This window comes from Petromyzon marinus, chromosome 69, assembly GCF_048934315.1.
Source record: "Petromyzon marinus isolate PM22_M1 ecotype Great Lakes invasive population chromosome 69, UKy_Petmar_22M1.pri1.0, whole genome shotgun sequence".
In the NCBI taxonomy this organism is placed as follows: domain Eukaryota; kingdom Metazoa; phylum Chordata; class Hyperoartia; order Petromyzontiformes; family Petromyzontidae; genus Petromyzon; species Petromyzon marinus.
In genome coordinates this window covers 3,921,651-3,941,963 of record NC_133735.1, presented here as the reverse complement: position 1 = coordinate 3,941,963, position 20,313 = coordinate 3,921,651, and the positions used below count along the sequence as shown (strand labels likewise).

Here is a 20,313-nt window from a genome sequence, read left to right as displayed (position 1 = left end):
GTTGTTGTTGACGATGTTGTTGTTGACGATGTTGTTGTTGACGATGTTGTTGTTGATGGTTGTTGTTGACGATGTTGTTGACGATGTTGTTGTTGACGTTGTTGTTGACGATGTTGTTGTTGACGATGTTGTTGTTGACGATGTTGTTGTTGATGGTTGTTGTTGTTGACGATGTTGTTGTTGATGGTTGTTGTTGACAATGTTGTTGTTGACGATGTTGTTGTTGACGATGTTGTTGTTGACGATGTTGTTGTTGACGATGTTGTTGATGGTTGTTGTTGACGATGTTGTTGACGATGTTGTTGACGATGTTGTTGTTGACGATGTTGTTGACGATGTTGTTGTTGACGATGTTGTTGTTGACGATGTTGTTGTTGACGATGTTGTTGTTGACGATGTTGTTGATGGTTGTTGTTGACGATGTTGTTGTTGACGATGTTGTTGTTGACGATGTTGTTGACGACGTTGTTGTTGACGACGTTGTTGTTGACGATGTTGTTGTTGACGATGTTGTTGTTGACGATGTTGTTGTTGACGATGTTGTTGTTGACGATGTTGTTGTTGACGATGTTGTTGTTGACGATGTTGTTGATGGTTGTTGTTGACGATGTTGTTGTTGACGATGTTGTTGTTGGTTGTTGTTGACGATGTTGTTGTTGACGATATTGTTGTTGACGATGTTGTTGTTGATGGTTGTTGTTGACGATGTTGTTGTTGACGATGTTGTTGTTGATGGTTGTTGTTGACGATGTTGTTGTTGACGATGTTGTTGACGATGTTGTTGTTGACGATGTTGTTGTTGTTGACGATGTTGTTGTTGTTGACGATGTTGTTGTTGACGATGTTGTTGTTGACGATGTTGTTGTTGACGATGTTGTTGACGATGTTGTTGTTGACGATGTTGTTGTTGACGATGTTGTTGTTGACGATGTTGTTGACGATGTTGTTGTTGACGATGTTGTTGTTGATGGTTGTTGTTGACGATGTTGTTGACGATGTTGTTGTTGACGATGTTGTTGATGATGTTGTTGTTGACGATGTTGTTGACGATGTTGTTGTTGACGATGTTGTTGTTGACGATGTTGTTGACGATGTTGTTGTTGACGATGTTGTTGTTGACGATGTTGTTGTTGACGATGTTGTTGTTGACGATGTTGTTGATGGTTGTTGTTGACGATGTTGTTGTTGACGATGTTGTTGACGATGTTGTTGACGACGTTGTTGTTGACGACGTTGTTGTTGACGACGTTGTTGTTGACGATGTTGTTGACGATGTTGTTGTTGACGATGTTGTTGTTGACGATGTTGTTGATGGTTGTTGTTGACGATGTTGTTGATGGTTGTTGTTGACGATGTTGTTGTTGACGATGTTGTTGTTGACGATGTTGTTGTTGACGATGTTGTTGTTGACGATGTTGTTGTTGACGATGTTGTTGACGATGTTGTTGTTGACGATGTTGTTGTTGACGATGTTGTTGTTGACGATGTTGTTGTTGACGATGTTGTTGTTGACGATGTTGTTGTTGACGATGTTGTTGACGATGTTGTTGGTGACGATGTTGTTGTTGACGATGTTGTTGTTGACGATGTTGTTGACGATGTTGTTGTTGACGATGTTGTTGTTGACGATGTTGTTGATGGTTGTTGTTGACGATGTTGTTGACGATGTTGTTGACGATGTTGTTGACGATGTTGTTGTTGACGATGTTGTTGATGTTGTTGTTGACGATGTTGTTGACGATGTTGTTGACGTTGTTGTTGACGATGTTGTTGTTGACGATGTTGTTGACGATGTTGTTGTTGACGATGTTGTTGTTGACGATGTTGTTGTTGATGGTTGTTGTTGACGATGTTGTTGACGATGTTGTTGTTGACGATGTTGTTGACGATGTTGTTGTTGACGATGTTGTTGACGATGTTGTTGTTGACGATGTTGTTGTTGACGATGTTGTTGACGATGTTGTTGTTGACGATGTTGTTGTTGACGATGTTGTTGTTGATGGTTGTTGTTGACGATGTTGTTGTTGACGATGTTGTTGACGATGTTGTTGTTGACGATGTTGTTGACGATGTTGTTGTTGACGATGTTGTTGTTGACGATGTTGTTGTTGATGGTTGTTGTTGACGATGTTGTTGTTGACGATGTTGTTGTTGGAGGTGACGGCGAGAACCTTCCTGGTGCTGTGAGCGATAGCGGCCTCCTCAAAGAGCAGCTGTTGCTGGGACCCCCGGCGCTAGCTCAGCTGTTCGCTAGCAGTGTGCAGCGACTCCACAAGCAGCTGGTAGACAAGGGGAGTCAGCTGGTCTGGGACAAGGTGAGCTCACCACGGGTACACTCACCACGGGTACACTCACCACTGGTACACTCACCACTAGTACACTCACCACTAGTACACTCACCACTACACTCACCACTAGTACACTCACTACTACACTCACCACGGGTACACTCACCACGGGTACACTCACCACTGGTACACTCACCACTAGTACACTCACTACTAGTACACTCACCACTAGTACACTCACTACTACACTCACCACTAGTACACTCACCACTACTACACTCACTACTACTACACTCACCACTACACTCACCACTACTACACTCACCACTACTACACTCACCACCCCTACACTCACCACTACTCACCACTACTCACCCCTACACTCACCACTACTCACCACTACTCACCACTACACTCACCACTACTCACCACTACTCACCCCTACTCACCACTACTCACCCCTACACTCACCACTACTCACCACTACACTCACCACTACTCACCACTACTCACCCCTACACTCACCACTACTCACCACTACTCACCACTACTCACCACTACACTCACCACTACTCACCACTACTCACCACTACACTCACCACTACTCACCACTACTCACCACTACTCACCACTACTCACCCCACGTGTGCTGTAGGACGATGCGGCCTCCATGGACTTTGTGACTGCAGCTGCGAACCTGCGCATGGCCGTGTTCGGTCTGACTCCAACGAGCAGCTTCAACGTCAAGGGTGAGGCACCTGGTGACGGTGGTGGTGGTGGTGACGGTGGTGACGGTGGTGGTGGTGGTGGTGGTGGTGACGGTGGTGATGGTGGTGTTGACGGTGGTGGTGGTGGTGGTGGTGACGGTGGTGGTGGTGGTGGTGACCGTGGTGGTGGTGGTGACGGTGGTGGTGGTGACGGTGGTGGTGGTCACGGTGGTGGTGGTCACGGTGGTGGTGGTCACGGTGGTGGTGGTGACGGTGGTGGTGGTGGTGGTGGTGGTGGTGGTGGTGACGGTGGTGGTGGTGGTGGTGACTGTGGTGACTGTGGTGGTGATGGTGGTGGTGGTGACTGTGGTGGTGGTGGTGGTGGTGGCGGTGGTGGTGGTGGTGACGGTGGTGGTGGTGACTGTGGTGGTGGTGGTGGTGGTGGTGGTGACGGTGGTGGTGACGGTGGTGGTGGTGGTGACGGTGGTGACGGTGGTGGTGGTGACTGTGGTGGTGACTGGGGTGGTGACTGTGGTGGTGGTGGTGATGGTGACGGTGGTGACGGTGGTGGTGGTGGTGACGGTGGTGGTGACGGTGGTGGCGGTGGTGACGGTGGTGACGGTGGTGGTGGTGGTGGTGACTGTGGTGGTGACTGTGGTGGTGGTGATGGTGACGGTCGTGGTGGTGGTGGTGACGGTGGTGGTGGTGACGGTGGTGACGGTGGTGGTGACGGTGGTGGTGACGGTGGTGACGGTGGTGACGGTCATGGTGGTGACGGTAGTGACGGTGGTGGTGGTGACGGTGGTGGTGACAGTGGTGGTGACAGTGGTGGTGGTGACGGTGGTGGTGGTGGTGGTGACAATGACGGTGGTGGTGACGGTGACGGTGGTGGTGACGGTGGTGGTGGTGACGGTGGTGGTGGTGGTGGTGGTGACGGTGGTGGTGACGGTGGTGGTGGTAGTGGTGGTGACGGTGGTGGTGGTGGTGACTGTGGTGACTGTGGTGGTGACGGTGGTGGTGGTGGTGACTGTGGTGGTGGTGGTGATGGTGGTGACGGTGGTGGTGGTGGTGACTGTGGTGGTGGTGGTGGTGGTGACGGTGGTGGTGGTGGTGACGGTGGTGGTGGTGGTGACTGTGGTGGTGGTGACTGTGGTGGTGACTGTGGTGGTGACTGTGGTGGTGGTGATGGTGACGGTGGTGGTGGTGGCGGTGGTGGTGGTGACGGTGGTGACGGTGGTGGTGGTGGTGACTGTGGTGGTGGTGGTGGTGACGGTGGTGGTGACGGTGGTGGTGGTGGTGGTGACGGTGGTGGTGGTGGTGACTGTGGTGGTGACTGTGGTGGTGATGGTGACGGTGGTGGTGGTGACGGTGGTGGTGGTGACGGTGGTGGTGACGGTGGTGGTGACGGTAGTGACGGTGGTGGTGGTGACGGTGGTGGTGACAGTGGTGGTGACAGTGGTGGTGGTGACGGTGGTGGTGGTGACAATGACGGTGGTGGTGACGGTGACGGTGGTGGTGACGGTGGTGGTGGTGACAATGACGGTGGTGGTGGTGGTGACGGTGGTGGTGGTGGTGGTGGTGGTGACGGTGGTGGTGACGGTGGTGGTAGTGGTGGTGACGGTGGTGGTGGTGACGGTGACGGTGGTGGTGGTAGTGGTGGTGGTGGTGACGGTGGTGGTGACGGTGGTGGTGGTGGTGGTGGTGACAGTGATGATGGTGGTGGTGACGGTGGTGGTGGTGGTAGTGGTGGTGGTGACAGTGGTGGTGACTGTGATGGTGATGGTGGTGACGGTGGTGGTGGTGGTGGTGACGGTGGTGGTGGTGGTGGTGACGGTGGTGGTGGTGACGGTGGTGATGGTGGTGTTGACGGTGGTGGTGGTGACGGTGGTGGTGGTAGTGGTGACGGTGGTGGTGGTAGTGGTGACGGTGGTGGTGGTAGTGGTAACGGTGGTGGTGACGGTGGTGGTGGTGACGGTGGTGGTGGTCACGGTGGTGGTGGTGACTGTGGTGGTGGTGACGGTGGTGGTGACTGTGGTGGTGGTGGTGGTGACGGTGGTGGTGGTGACGGTGGTGGTGGTGACGGTGGTGGTGGTGGTGGTGACTGTGGTGACTGTGGTGGTGGTGGTGGCGGTGGTGGTGGTGGTGGTGACGGTGGTGGTGGTGGTGGTGACTGTGGTGGTGGTGGTGGTGACGGTGGTGGTGACGGTGGTGGTGGTGGTGACGGTGGTGACGGTGGTGGTGGTGACTGTGGTGGTGACTGTGGTGGTGACTGTGGTGGTGGTGATGGTGACGGTGGTGGTGGTGGCGGTGGCGGTGGTGGTGGTGACGGTGGTGACGGTGGTGGTGGTGGTGGTGACGGTGGTGGTGACGGTGGTGACGGTGGTGGTGGTGGTGACTGTGGTGGTGGTGGTGGTGACGGTGGTGGTGACGGTGGTGGCGGTGGTGACGGTGGTGGTGGTGGTGACTGTGGTGGTGACTGTGGTGGTGGTGGTGGTGACGGTGGTGGTGGTGACGGTGGTGGTGGTGACGGTGGTGGTGGTGACGGTGGTGGTGGTGGTGGTGGTGGGACGGTGGTGGTGACGGTGGTGACGGTGGTGACGGTCATGGTGGTGACAGTAGTGACGGTGGTGGTGGTGACGGTGGTGGTGACAGTGGTGGTGACAGTGGTGGTGGTGACGGTGGTGGTGGTGGTGACAATGACGGTGGTGGTGACGGTGACGGTGGTGGTGACGGTGGTGGTGGTGGTGACGGTGGTGGTGACGGTGGTGGTGGTGGTGACGGTGGTGGTGACGGTGGTGGTGGTAGTGGTGGTGACGGTGGTGGTGGTGGTGGTGACTGTGGTGGTGACGGTGGTGGTGGTGGTGACTGTGGTGGTGGTGGTGGTGGTGATGGTGGTGACGGTGGTGGTGGTGACTGTGGTGGTGGTGACGGTGGTGGTGACGGTGGTGGTGACGGTGGTGGTGGTGGTGACGGTGGTGGTGGTGGTGACGGTGGTGGTGGTGGTGACTGTGGTGGTGGTGACTGTGGTGGTGACTGTGGTGGTGACTGTGGTGGTGGTGATGGTGACGGTGGTGGTGGTGGCGGTGGTGGTGGTGACGGTGGTGACGGTGGTGGTGGTGGTGACTGTGGTGGTGGTGGTGGTGACTGTGGTGGTGACTGTGGTGGTGGTGATGGTGACGGTGGTGGTGGTGACGGTGGTGGTGGTGACGGTGGTGGTGACGGTGGTGGTGACGGTGGTGGTGGCGGTGGTGGTGGTGGAGGTGGTGACGGTCGTGGTGGTGACGGTAGTGACGGTGGTGGTGGTGACGGTGGTGGTGACGGTGGTGGTGACAGTGGTGGTGACAGTGGTGGTGGTGACGGTGGTGGTGGTGACAATGACGGTGGTGGTGACGGTGACGGTGGTGGTGGTGGTGACGGTGGTGGTGACGGTGGTGGTGGTAGTGGTGGTGACGGTGGTGGTGACGGTGACGGTGGTGGTGGTAGTGGTGGTGGTGGTGACGGTGGTGGTGACGGTGGTGGTGGTGGTGGTGACAGTGATGATGGTGGTGGTGACGGTGGTGGTGGTGGTAGTGGTGGTGGTGACAGTGGTGGTGGTGGTGACTGTGATGGTGATGGTGGTGACGGTGGTGGTGGTGACGGTGGTGATGGTGGTGTTGACGGTGGTGGTGGTGACGGTGGTGGTGACGGTGGTGGTGGTAGTGGTGACGGTGGTGGTGGTAGTGGTGACGGTGGTGGTGGTGGTGGTGGTGGTGACGGTGGTGGTGACGGTGGTGGTGGTGACGGTGGTGGTGGTGACTGTGGTGGTGGTGACGGTGGTGGTGGTGGTGACGGTGGTGGTGGTGGTGGTGACGGTGGTGGTGGTGGTGGTGACGGTGGTGGTGGTGATGGTGGTGGTGGTGGTGTTGACGGTGGTGGTGGTGGTGACGGCGGTGACGGTGGTGGTGACGGTGGTGGTGGTGGTGACGGTGGTGGTGGTAGTGGTGACGGTGGTGGTGGTGACGGTGGTGGTGGTCACGGTGGTGGTGGTCACGGTGGTGGTGGTCACGGTGGTGGTGGTGACGGTGGTGGTGGTGGTGACGGTGGTGGTAGTGGTGGTGGTGATGGTGGTGGTGGTGACGGTGGTGACGGTCGTGGTGGTGACGGTAGTGACGGTGGTGGTGGTGGTGGTGACGGTGGTGGTGGTGACGGTGGTGGTGGTGACGGTGGTGGTGGTGTTGACGGTGGTGGTGGTGGTGGTGACGGTGGTGGTGGTGGTGGTGGTGACGGTGGTGGTGGTGGTGACTGGTGACTGTGGTGGTGACGGTGGTGGTGGTGGTGGTGGTGGTGGTGGTGACTGTGGTGGTGGTGGTGGTGGTGACGGTGGTGACGGTGGTGACTGTGGTGGTGGTGGTGGTGGTGGTGACGGTGGTGGTGGTGGTGACGGTGGTGGTGGTGACTGTGGTGGTGGTGGTGGTGGTGGTGGTGGTGGTTGTGGTGACTGTGGTGGTGACTGTGGTGGTGACTGTGGTGGTGGTGGTGGTGGTGATGGTGACGGTGGTGGTGGTGACGGTGGTGGTGGTGGTGACGGTGGTGGTGGTGGTGACGGTGGTGGTGACGGTGGTGGTGGTGACGGTGGTGACGGTCGTGGTGGTGACGGTAGTGACGGTGGTGGTGGTGGTGACGGTGGTGGTGACAGTGGTGGTGACAGTGGTGGTGACAGTGGTGGTGGTGACGGTGGTGGTGGTGACAGTGACGGTGGTGGTGACGGTGACGGTGGTGGTGACGGTGGCGGTGGTGGTGGTGACGGTGGTGGTGGTGGTGGTGGTGACGGTGGTGGTGGTGGTGACTGGTGACTGTGGTGGTGACGGTGGTGGTGGTGGTGGTGACTGTGGTGGTGGTGGTGGTGGCGGTGGTGGTGACGGTGGTGACGGTGGTGACTGTGGTGGTGGTGGTGGTGACGGTGGTGGTGGTGGTGACGGTGGTGGTGGTGACTGTGGTGGTGGTGGTTGTGGTGACTGTGGTGGTGACTGTGGTGGTGACTGTGGTGGTGGTGGTGGTGATGGTGACGGTGGTGGTGGTGACGGTGGTGGTGGTGGTGGTGACGGTGGTGGTGGTGGTGACGGTGGTGGTGGTGACGGTGGTGGTGACGGTGGTGACGGTCGTGGTGGTGACGGTAGTGACGGTGGTGGTGGTGGTGACGGTGGTGGTGACAGTGGTGGTGACAGTGGTGGTGACAGTGGTGGTGGTGACGGTGGTGGTGGTGACAGTGACGGTGGTGGTGATGGTGACGGTGGTGGTGACGGTGGCGGTGGTGGTGATGGTGGTGGTGACGGTGGTGGTGGTAGTGGTGGTGACGGTGGTGGTGGTGACGGTGGTGACAGTGGTGGTGACGGTGGTGGTGACAGTGATGATGGTGGTGGTGGTGGTAGTGGTGGTGGTGACAGTGGTGGTGGTGGTGACTGTGATGGTGATGGTGGTGACGGTGGTGGTGGTGGTGGTGGTGACGGTGGTGGTGGTGACGGTGGTGATGGTTGTGTTGACGGTGGTGGTGGTGACGGTGGTGGTGACGGTGGTGGTGGTAGTGGTGACGGTGGTGGTGGTAGTGGTGACGGTGGTGGTGACGGTGGTGGTGGTGACGGTGGTGGTGGTCACGGTGGTGGTGGTGGTGACTGTGGTGGTGGTGACGGTGGTGGTGGTGGTGGTGGTGACGGTGGTGGTGGTGGTGGTGACGGTGGTGATGGTGGTGGTGACGGTGGTGGTGGTGACGGTGGTGGTGGTCACGGTGGTGGTGACTGTGGTGGTGACTGTGGTGGTGACGGTGGTGGTGGTGGTGGTGACGGTGGTGGTGGTGGTGGTGGTGACGGTGGTGATGGTGGTGTTGACGGTGGTGGTGGTGGTGGTGGTGGTAGTGGTGACGGTGGTGGTGGTGACGGTGGTGGTGGTCACGGTGGTGGTGGTCACGGTGGTGGTGGTCACGGTGGTGGTGGTGACAGTGGTGACGGTCGTGGTGGTGACGGTAGTGACGGTGGTGGTGGTGACGGTGGTGGTGACAGTGGTGGTGACAGTGGTGGTGGTGACGGTGGTGGTGGTGGTGACTGTGGTGGTGGTGGTGGTGACGGTGGTGGTGACGGTGGTGGCGGTGGTGACGGTGGTGACGGTGGTGGTGGTGGTGACGGTGGTGGTGACGGTGGTGGTGGTAGTGGTGGTGATGGTGGTGACGGTGACGGTGGTGGTAGTGGTGATGGTGGTGACGGTGGTGGTGACGGTGGTGGTGGTGGTGGTGACAGTGGTGGTGGTGGTGACGGTGGTGGTGGTGGTGGTGGTGACGGTGGTGGTGGTGATGGTGGTGTTGACGGTGGTGGTGGTGACGGTGGTGGTGGTGACGGTGGTGGTGACGGTGGTGGTGGTAGTGGTGACGGTGGTGGTGACGGTGGTGGTGGTAGTGGTGGTGACGGTGGTGGTGGTGGTGGTGACGGTGGTGGTGGTGGTGTTAGTGGTGGTGCCGGTGGTGGTGACGGTGTTGGTGACGGTGGTGGTGACGGTGGTGGTGGTGACGGTGGTGGTGGTCACGGTGGTGGTGGTCACGGTGGTGGTGACTGTGGTGATGGTGGTGGTGACGGTGGTGGTGGTGGTGGTGACGGTGGTGGTGGTGGTGATGATGACGGTGATGGTGGTGATGACGGTGGTGGTGGTGACGGTGGTGGTGACAGTGGTGGTGACGACGGTGGTGGTGGTGACGGTGGTGGTGGTCACGGTGGTGGTGGTGACTGTGGTGATGGTGGTGGTGGTGACGGTGGTGGTGGTGGTGACGGTGGTGGTGGTGGTGACGGTGGTGGTGGTGGTGGTGGTGACGGTGGTGGTGGTGACGGTGGTGGTGGTGGTGGTGACGGTGGTGGTGGTGGTGGTGACGGTGGTGGTGGTGATGGTGGTGTTGACGGTGGTGGTGGTGACGGTGGTGGTGGTGACGGTGGTGGTGACGGTGGTGGTGGTAGTGGTGACGGTGGTGGTGGTAGTGGTGACGGTGGTGGTGGTAGTGGTGACGGTGGTGGTGACGGTGGTGGTGGTCACGGTGGTGGTGGTGGTGATGGTGGTGGTGGTGACTGTGGTGATGGTGGTGACGGTGGTGGTGGTGGTGACGGTGGTGACGGCGGTGACGGTGGTGTTGACGGTGGTGGTGACGGTGGTGGTGGTGGTGGTGGTGACGGTGGTGGTGGTAGTGGTGACGGTGGTGGTGACGGTGGTGGTGGTGACGGTGGTGGTGGTCACGGTGGTGGTGGTCACGGTGGTGGTGGTGACTGTGGTGATGGTGGTGGTGACGGTGGTGGTGGTGGTGGTGACGGTGGTGGTGGTGGTGGTGATGATGACGGTGATGGTGGTGATGACGGTGGTGGTGGTGACGGTGGTGGTGACAGTGGTGGTGACGACGGTGGTGGTGGTGACGGTGGTGGTGGTCACGGTGGTGGTGGTGACTGTGGTGATGGTGGTGGTGACGGTGGTGGTGGTGGTGACGGTGGTGGTGGTGGTGACGGTGGTGGTGACGGTGGTGGTGGTGGTGACGGTGGTGGTGGTGATGGTGGTGTTGACGGTGGTGGTGGTGACGGTGGTGGTGTTGACGGTGGTGGTGACGGTGGTGGTGGTAGTGGTGACGGTGTTGGTGGTAGTGGTGACGGTGGTGGTGGTAGTGGTGACGGTGGTGGTGACGGTGGTGGTGGTGCTCACGGTGGTGGTGGTGGTGACTGTGGTGGTGGTGACGGTGGTGGTGGTGGTGGTGGTGACGGTGGTGGTGGTGACGGTGGTGGTGGTGGTGGTGGTGACGGTGGTGGTGGTGGTGACGGTGGTGATGGTGTTGGTGACGGTGGTGGTGACGGTGGTGGTGGTCACGGTGGTGGTGACTGTGGTGGTGGTGGTGACTGTGGTGGTGGTGGTGACGGTGGTGGTGGTGGTGGTGACGGTGGTGGTGGTGGTGGTGATGGTGGTGGTGGTGACTGTGGTGATGGTGGTGTTGACGGTGGTGGTTGTGGTGGTGACGGTGGTGACGGCGGTGACGGTGGTGGTGACGGTGGTGGTGACGGTGGTGGTGGTGGTAGTGGTGGTGACGGTGGTGGTGGTGGTGACGGTGGTGGTGGTGGTGTTAGTGGTGGTGCCGGTGGTGGTGACTGTGTTGATGACGGTGGTGGTGACGGTGGTGGTGGTGACGGTGGTGGTGGTGACGGTGGTGGTGGTCACGGTGGTGGTGGTGACTGTGGTGATGGTGGTGGTGACGGTGGTGGTGGTGACGGTGGTGGTGGTGACTGTGGTGATGGTGGTGGTGACGGTGGTGGTGGTGGTGACGGTGGTGGTGGTGGTGGTGACGGTGGTGGTGACGGTGGTGGTGGTGGTGACGGTGGTGGTGGTGATGGTGGTGTTGACGGTGGTGGTGGTGACGGTGGTGGTGTTGACGGTGGTGGTGACGGTGGTGGTGGTAGTGGTGACGGTGTTGGTGGTAGTGGTGACGGTGGTGGTGGTAGTGGTGACGGTGGTGGTGACGGTGGTGGTGGTGCTCACGGTGGTGGTGGTGGTGACTGTGGTGGTGGTGACGGTGGTGGTGGTGGTGGTGGTGACGGTGGTGGTGGTGGTGACGGTGGTGATGGTGTTGGTGACGGTGGTGGTGACGGTGGTGGTGGTCACGGTGGTGGTGACTGTGGTGGTGGTGGTGACTGTGGTGGTGGTGGTGACGGTGGTGGTGGTGGTGGTGGTGACGGTGGTGGTGGTGGTGGTGGTGATGGTGGTGGTGGTGACTGTGGTGATGGTGGTGTTGACGGTGGTGGTTGTGGTGGTGACGGTGGTGACGGCGGTGACGGTGGTGGTGACGGTGGTGGTGACGGTGGTGGTGGTGGTAGTGGTGGTGACGGTGGTGGTGGTGGTGGTGGTGACGGTGGTGGTGGTGGTGTTAGTGGTGGTGCCGGTGGTGGTGACTGTGTTGATGACGGTGGTGGTGACGGTGGTGGTGGTGACGGTGGTGGTGGTGACGGTGGTGGTGGTCACGGTGGTGGTGGTGACTGTGGTGATGGTGGTGGTGACGGTGGTGGTGGTGGTGACGGTGGTGGTGGTGGTGGTGATGATGACGGTGATGGTGGTGATGACGGTGGTGGTGGTGACGGTGGTGGTGACAGTGGTGGTGACGACGGTGGTGGTGGTGACGGTGGTGGTGGTCACGGTGGTGGTGGTGACGGTGGTGGTGGTGGTGGTGACGGTGGTGGTGGTGGTGGTGATGACGGTGGTGGTGGTGACGGTGGTGGTGACGGTGGTGGTGACAACGGTGGTGGTGGTGGTGGTAGTGGTGGTGATGGTGGTGGTGGTGGTGACGGTGGTGGTGACGGTGGTGGTGACGGTGGTGGTGGTGGTGGTGTTGACGTTGGTGGTGGTGGTGACGGTGGTGGTGGTGACGGTGGTGGTGGTCAGGGTGGTGGTGGTGGTGGTGACGGTGGTGACGGTGGCGGTGGTGGTGGTGGTGGTGGTGACTGTGGTGGTGGTGGTGGTGGTGACGGTGGTGGTGGTGGTGACGGTGGTGACGGTGGCGGTGGTGGTGGTGGTGGTGCTGGTGGTGATGACGGTGGTGGTGGTGATGACGGTGGTGGTGGTGACGGTGGTGGTGACGGTGGTGGTGACTGTGGTGATGGTGGTGACGGTGGTGGTGGTGGTGGTGGTCACGGTGGTGACGGTGGTGGTGACGGTGGTGGTGACGGTGGTGGTGGTGGTGACGGTGGTGGTGGTGATGGTGGTGGTGGTCACGGTGGTGGTGGTGACTGTGGTGATGGTAGTGGTGGTGACGGTGGTGGTGGTGGTGGTGACGGTGGTGGTGGTGGTGACGGTGGTGGTGGTGGTGATGACGGTGGTGGTGATGACGGTGGTGGTGACAACGGTGGTGGTGACAACGGTGGTGGTGGTAGTGGTGGTGACGGTGGTGGTGGTGACGGTGGTGGTGACGGTGGTGGTGGTGACGGTGGTGGTGACGGTGGTGGTGGTGGTGTTGACGTTGGTGGTGGTGGTGGTGGTGATGGTAGTGACGGTGGTGGTGGTGGTGACGGTGGTGACGGTGGTGGTGGTGGTGACGGTGGTGACGGTGGTGACGGTGGTGACGGTGGTGGTGGTGACGGTGATGGTTCTGGTGGTGACGGTGGTGGTGGTGGTGATGGGGTCGATGTTGTTGGTGTTGTTAATGGTTTCGTTGTTGGTGATGGTAATGATGTTGATGTTGTCAAGGTTAGTGATGTTGTTGTTGATGTTGTTGTTATTAATGGTGTCGATGTTGTTGTTGATGGTGTCGAGGTTGGTGATGGTAATGATGTTTGTGTTGTTGACGTTGCTGTTGATGGTATTGATTTTGTTGTTGTTGACGTTGTTGATGGTATTGATTTTGTTGTTGTTGACGTTGTTGTTGACGTTGTGTGCGTAGCCATGGCCGGCAACATCATCCCAGCGATCGCCACGACCAACGCGGTGATCGCCGGCCTCATCGTCCTCCAGGCACTCGGCACACTCAGCTGCAACGGCGGTGTGGAGCGGTGTAGCACGGTAACACTCACCACTACTCACCACTACTCACCACTACACTCACCACTACACTCACCACTACTACTCAACACTACTACTCACCACTACACTAACCACTACACTCACCACTACACTCACCACTACACTCACTACTACACTAACCACTACTCACCACTACACTCACTACTACACTCACCACTACACTCACCACTACTACTCACCACTACTCACCACTACTACTCACCACTACTCACCACTACTACTCACCACTACACTCACCACTACTCACTACTACTCACCACTACTCACCACTACACTCACCACTACTCACCACTACACTCACCACTACACTTACTACTACTCACCACTACTCACCACTACACTCACCACTACACTCACCACTACTCACCACTACTCACCACTACACTCACCACTACACTTACTACTACACTCACCACTACTCACTACTACACTAACCACTACACTCACCACTACTCACCACTACTCACCACTACACTCACTACTACTCACCACTACTCACCACTACTCACCACTACACTCACCACTACTCACCACTACACTCACCACTACACTCACTACTACACTCACCACTACTCACTACTACACTAACCACTGCACTCACCACTACTCACCACTACTCACCACTACACTCACTACTACTCACCACTACACTCACCACTACACTCACCACTACACTCACCACTACACTCACTACTACACTCACCACTACTCACTACTACACTAACCACTGCACTCACCACTACTCACCACTACTCACCACTACACTCACCACTACTCACCACTACTACACTCACTACTACTCACCACTACTCACCACTACACTCACCACTACTCACCACTACTCACCACTACTTCTACTACTACTACAGTCACCGCTACTCACCACTACACTCACTACTACACTAACCACTACACTCACCCCTACACTCACCACTACACTCACCACTATACTCACCACTACACTCACCACTACTACACTCACTACTACACTAACCACTACACTCACCACTACTCACCACTACACTCACCACTACACTCACCACTACACTCACCACTACTACTCACCACTACACTCACCACTACATTCACCACTACACTCACCACTACTATCATCACTACACTCACCACTACACTCACTACTACTACTACACTCACCACTACACTCACCACTATACTCACCACTACACTCACCACTACTACACTCACTACTACACTAACCACTACACTCACCACTACTCACCACTACACTCACCACTACACTCACCACTACTACTCACCACTACACTCACCACTACAACAACAACAGCCATTCGCCACTAAGTGGTGGTGACGTCACCACGACGCTTGTGCCAGGCCATGTGCACCCTGAGGCCACGTGAAGTGTCGAACGCCCGCTGGCAGGAGGTTACGGGGCAGACCCAGCAGGTGCCACGGGTTGACTGACTGAGATGACTGGCTGATGCACCACCTGTGCCCCCTACTGTGCCAACCTGTAGTGCTTTAGCCACCCGGTGCTCCGCTCGTTGTTGTGAGCGTCGCTCTTCCTCCCTCCGTTGTTGTTGGAGGGCGACTACCTCCAACTGCCCAGTAGCGTCCTTCACGAGCCTCCTCCACAGAGGCCGATCTTGAACACCGCTGGTACCAGTCATCGGCAAGTCCACTCAGCTCCACGTCCTCCTGTACCACATCACTCCATGTCTTCTCTAGCACGTTCCGCGCCCGTTTAGCCCCCTCGATCCGGCCGAACAGAAGCTGTTTCGGCATGTGGTGGCTGGGCATGCGGGCTACATGACCCAGCCAACGCAGCCTTGCCTGCCGGAGGAGCACACCGATGGGACCTTGCCCAGATCTTTCAATGATTTATGAGCTCCTCACACAATCCAGCCAGGTTAAACGCAGGATGGATCGTAGGCAGGCTAGCCTAAATGTTTCTAACCGGCGAAGATGTTCCATTAGGGGGGTCCACGTTTCGCAAGCGTAGAGAAGGGAGAGAATGACCGTGGCCGAGAAGACTTGAAGCTTAGTGCGGCGCGACAGACCAGGTAGTTTCCACACAGCGTTACGCAACCGATGAAAAGATATTGCCGCTCGACTGATTTGGAGTGAGACCTCTGCTGTTAAACTGGAGCCGGTCATAAGCACACTGCCCAGGTATGGGAAACTCTCCACTCTCTCCACAACTGCCCCATCACCGATTGGGAGTTGTGGGGGTGGAGTGTCCGATGGTACAAAATACCCAGGCAGGTGCTTAGTTTTGGTGGGGCTGATGGTAAGGCCCCACCTCTTAGTGGCACGCTCCAGTCTCAGCAGCAGCGTCTCCAACTCCTCCTCTGAATGAGCAGCTATTACCAAATCATCAGCATACATAACGTGGTTGAGCAATAGGGAGCCATCCCTTGACCGCACCCGGGCATCGATCAGCCTCCCATTATATCTGTACCAAATGGAGATTCCCCCGGTACAGCTTATGAAGGCTTCACGAACTACGTGGTCAAAATAGATGTTAAATAATGTGGGAGCCAGAGGACATCCCTGTCGCACCCCAAGGTGTACAGGGAATGGCTCTGACTCCCGGCCACGTAGTTTTACCCGGGCCCGCTCGCCATCATGAAGGTCCTTAATGATCGTGAGCAGGGGGTCAGGGACTCAAAAAGCACGAAGAACAACCCAGAGCCCAGGCCTACTGATGGTATCATAGGCCTTGACCAGGTCAATAAAGCAGAGATGTAGGTCTTGTTGGAATTCCCTACACCTCTGCTGTAGCAGACGGACAGAAAATATGGCATCTGTGCAGGACCGCCCTTTCCTGAAACCGCATTGGAGCTCTGCAAGCCTCTCGTCAGCGTGCCTGGCAAGGCGATGTTGAATAATCCTTGCCAGGACCTTTCCCGGCACACTGAGGAGTGAGATGCCCCTGTAGTTGTTACAGTCTGTGCGGTCCTCCTTCTTAAAGAAGGGGACCACCAGGGCATCCTTCCAATCCTGCGGAACCCATCCAGTGGTCCAGACTATTGTTATGATGTCATATAGGGCAGTCTGTGCACAAACGTCACCCTCCCTCAGTATTTCGCTTGGGAGATCATCTCTACCCGGTGCCTTTCCTGGTCTCAGACTCCGGATCGCCTTCAGTACTTCCTCAACAGATGGTACTTCAGCCAGCCACTCACAGGGAGTGACTTCTTCCAATATTTGAGGCACCGCAGCCTCAGCAGGGTCATCCTCACTTGGTGCCACGATGTTTTCCTGGCTGAGGGATTTTCCCTCCCCCAGGACCTCACAGAAATGCTCAGCAAATCTTCAAACCTGTTCCTGGGGGTTGGAGAATGGATCACCGTTTTTTCCCCTGATGATGGTAATAGGTGTGGCGCTGCAGGTTACTTTTTTGATGGAGTTAAATAGAGATTTGTGATCGCGGGCCACTGAGGCAGACTCCATCTCCTCAGCAATCCGTGACCACCACTCATCCTTGCAGCGCCTCACAGCTCTCCGAACCTCCGAGCGACGGCTGTAGTAAGCCTCCTCTAGAATTGCAGTAAGCCTCCTCATTCTCTGACGTGGGATTCTGTAGCCGATGACAGTGGGCCTGTCGCTTTTTCTCAACCATCTTGAACACCTCCTCTGTCAGCCAGGGTCTCTGGGGAGGTCTGGACCGTGTACCCAAAGCAGCCATTGCAGCTGCATAAGTCACAGTCCTAACCCTCGCCCATTTACCCTCGACATCAGGAGGAGTCGGGGACGATGCCAATCCCAGCCGCAAGCGATGATGAAATTCTCGCTTGCAACTTTCATCAGATAACTGAGACCAGGCCACTTTAGGTCGGAATGGGGTCCTGGGTGTACACCCACCACCGGAGTGGAAGAATGGCAGGCGCATCTTACAGATGACTAGTCGATGGTCAGAGGGCAAATCAGCTCCACGGTAGGTCCTGGTGTCAAGGACATGGGCTCGCATCCGCTGGTCCGTCACTATGTAGTCCAGCAGATGTTCTTGCTTAGACCCGGCATGCATCCATGATTTTGTGTGGATGCGCCGATGCCGGAACAGCGTGTTGGTAATTACAAGCCCATGGGCTGCACAAAAATCTAGCAGCCTCCTACTGTTGTTATTGAGCTGATCTGTCCCATGCTCTCCAATCACTCCAGACCAGGTGCCAGCATCATGACCAACTCAGGCATTGAAGTCACCCAACAAGATGACTCTATCCCGAGGGGCCACTTTAGCTATCACCTGTGACAGGAGTTCATAGAAGGCATCTGATTCATCGGCCTTGCCTGCATCTCTCCACTGATGTTCGTTATCAGTGGGGGCATAAGTAACCACGACCACCACTCCCCGCCTCCGGTTGATGGGAAGGCGAGCCCAAAGTAGCCTGGGGCTTACAGCTTCCCACACCTCACCACCACGCTCCCACGCCCCTTAATTATTTTGTTCAAAAGAAGAGCTACGCCCTGTTGTTTGGCAGTCTGCTGCCCCGAGTAGAGGACTGTCCACCCCTCATGGTGGCAGGAGCCAGAACCGGTCCACCAGACCTCCTGAATGCCACAGAGATCCAGGCGGTACCGGTCCAGCTCCCGACAGAGGAGTGGCAGCCTCTCCTCCGCAGTGAGCGTTCGAACAATCCACGTGGCCACCCGTAGTGGCTTTTCGTTGTTTCTGGAGGAGCCCCGAGGGTAGAGATTCAATCTCCTGGCTCCAGCCAATTGGAGTTTGGCCAGGAGACGTCATAGACGCCTTTCCCCCCGGGGCCTCCGGCACAAGCTTATTAGTAAAACATTTTATTCGTGGTTTCGTGGTAAAAATTTTGAAGGTGGAGGGGTTACCAGCCCCTCGCACCCTTCCAGAGCCCCCGTTTAGCCACTGTGGTGGTCACAGACGCCATGAGAGGAGTGGCCAATCGGAATTGGCCCTCCCCCCACAGCACTGTCCACGACAGAGTTGCCCGTCTGGCACCGCGAGGATGTAGGGGGTTGTTTTGCCCGGACCACTACACACTACACTATAAACACTACACTACACTACACTCTACACTACACACACTACACTACACACACTACACTACACACACTACACTACACACTATAAATACTACACTACACTCTACACTACACACACTACACTACACACACTACACTACACACTATACACACACCACACTATACACACTACACTACACACTACACTACACACTACACACTACACTACACACTACACTACACATTACACTACACACTACACCACTACACACTACACTACACACTACACTACACACTACACGACACACACTATACTACACACACTATACTACACACTGCACTACACACTACACTACACTATACACTACACTACACACACTATACTATACACTACACACTACACTACACTATACACTACACTATACACTACACTATACACACTATACACTACACTATACACTACACTATACACTACACACACTATACACTACACACACTATACACTACACTACACACTACACTATACACTAAACTACACACTACACACTACACTATACACTACACTATACACTACACTATACACTACACTATACACTACACTACACTATACACTACACTACACACTACACTACACACTACACTATACACTACACTACACACTACACTACACTACACATTACATACTACACTACACACTACACTACACACTACACTATACACTACACACTACACTATACACTACACTATACACTACACTACACACTATACACTACACTATACACTACACACTACACACTATACTATACACTACACTACACACTACACTATACACTATACTATACACTACACTACACACTACACTACACACTATGCTATACACTACACTACACACTACACTACACACTACACTACACTATACACTACACTATACACTGCACACTACACTACACACTACACTACACTACACACTACACTACACACCACACTACACACTACACTACACTATACACTACACACTACACTACACACTACACTACACACTACACTACACTACACACTACACTACACACTACACTACACTATACACTACACACTACACTACACTATACACTACACTATGCACTACACTATACACTACACTACACACTACACTACACTACACACTACACTACACTATACACTACACTATACACTACACTCTACACTACACACTACACTACACTATACACTACACTACACACTACACTACACACTACACTACACACTACATTACACACTACAATACACACTACACTACACACTACACTACACTACACACTACACTACACACTACACTACACACTACACTACACACTACACTACACTACACACTACACTACACACTACACTACACTACACTCTACACTACACTACACACTACTACACTACACTACACACTATACACTACACTACACACTATACTACACACTACACTATACACTACACTATACACTACACTACACCACACACTACACTACACACTACACTACACACCACACTACACTACACACTACACTACACACCACACTACACTACACACCACACTACACTACACACTACTACACTACACTACACACTACACTACACTACACACTACACTACACACTACACTACACTACACACCACACTACACACCACACTACACTACACACTACACTACACACTACACTACACACTACACTACACACTACACTACAAACTACACTACACACTACACTACACACTACACTACACTATACACTACACTATAC

At 55.8% G+C, this 20,313-nt stretch overlaps 1 protein-coding gene across 1 annotated transcript in view; it reads left to right on the top strand.

Moving 5' to 3' along the window:
* The window catches only part of LOC116957039 (SUMO-activating enzyme subunit 2), a gene marked incomplete at its 3' end in the record, with an annotated part of 31,228 nt that extends 17,577 nt beyond the window's left edge, over nt 1-13,651 (top strand). Inside the window, exons 10-12 of the mRNA XM_076055104.1 lie at nt 2,158-2,315; nt 2,944-3,037; nt 13,410-13,651. Of these exons, the coding sequence (XP_075911219.1) occupies nt 2,158-2,315; nt 2,944-3,037; nt 13,410-13,651 (494 nt within the window). The remainder of the gene's footprint in view (nt 1-2,157; nt 2,316-2,943; nt 3,038-13,409) is intronic.
* Between the last annotated feature and the right edge of the window lie 6,662 nt (nt 13,652-20,313).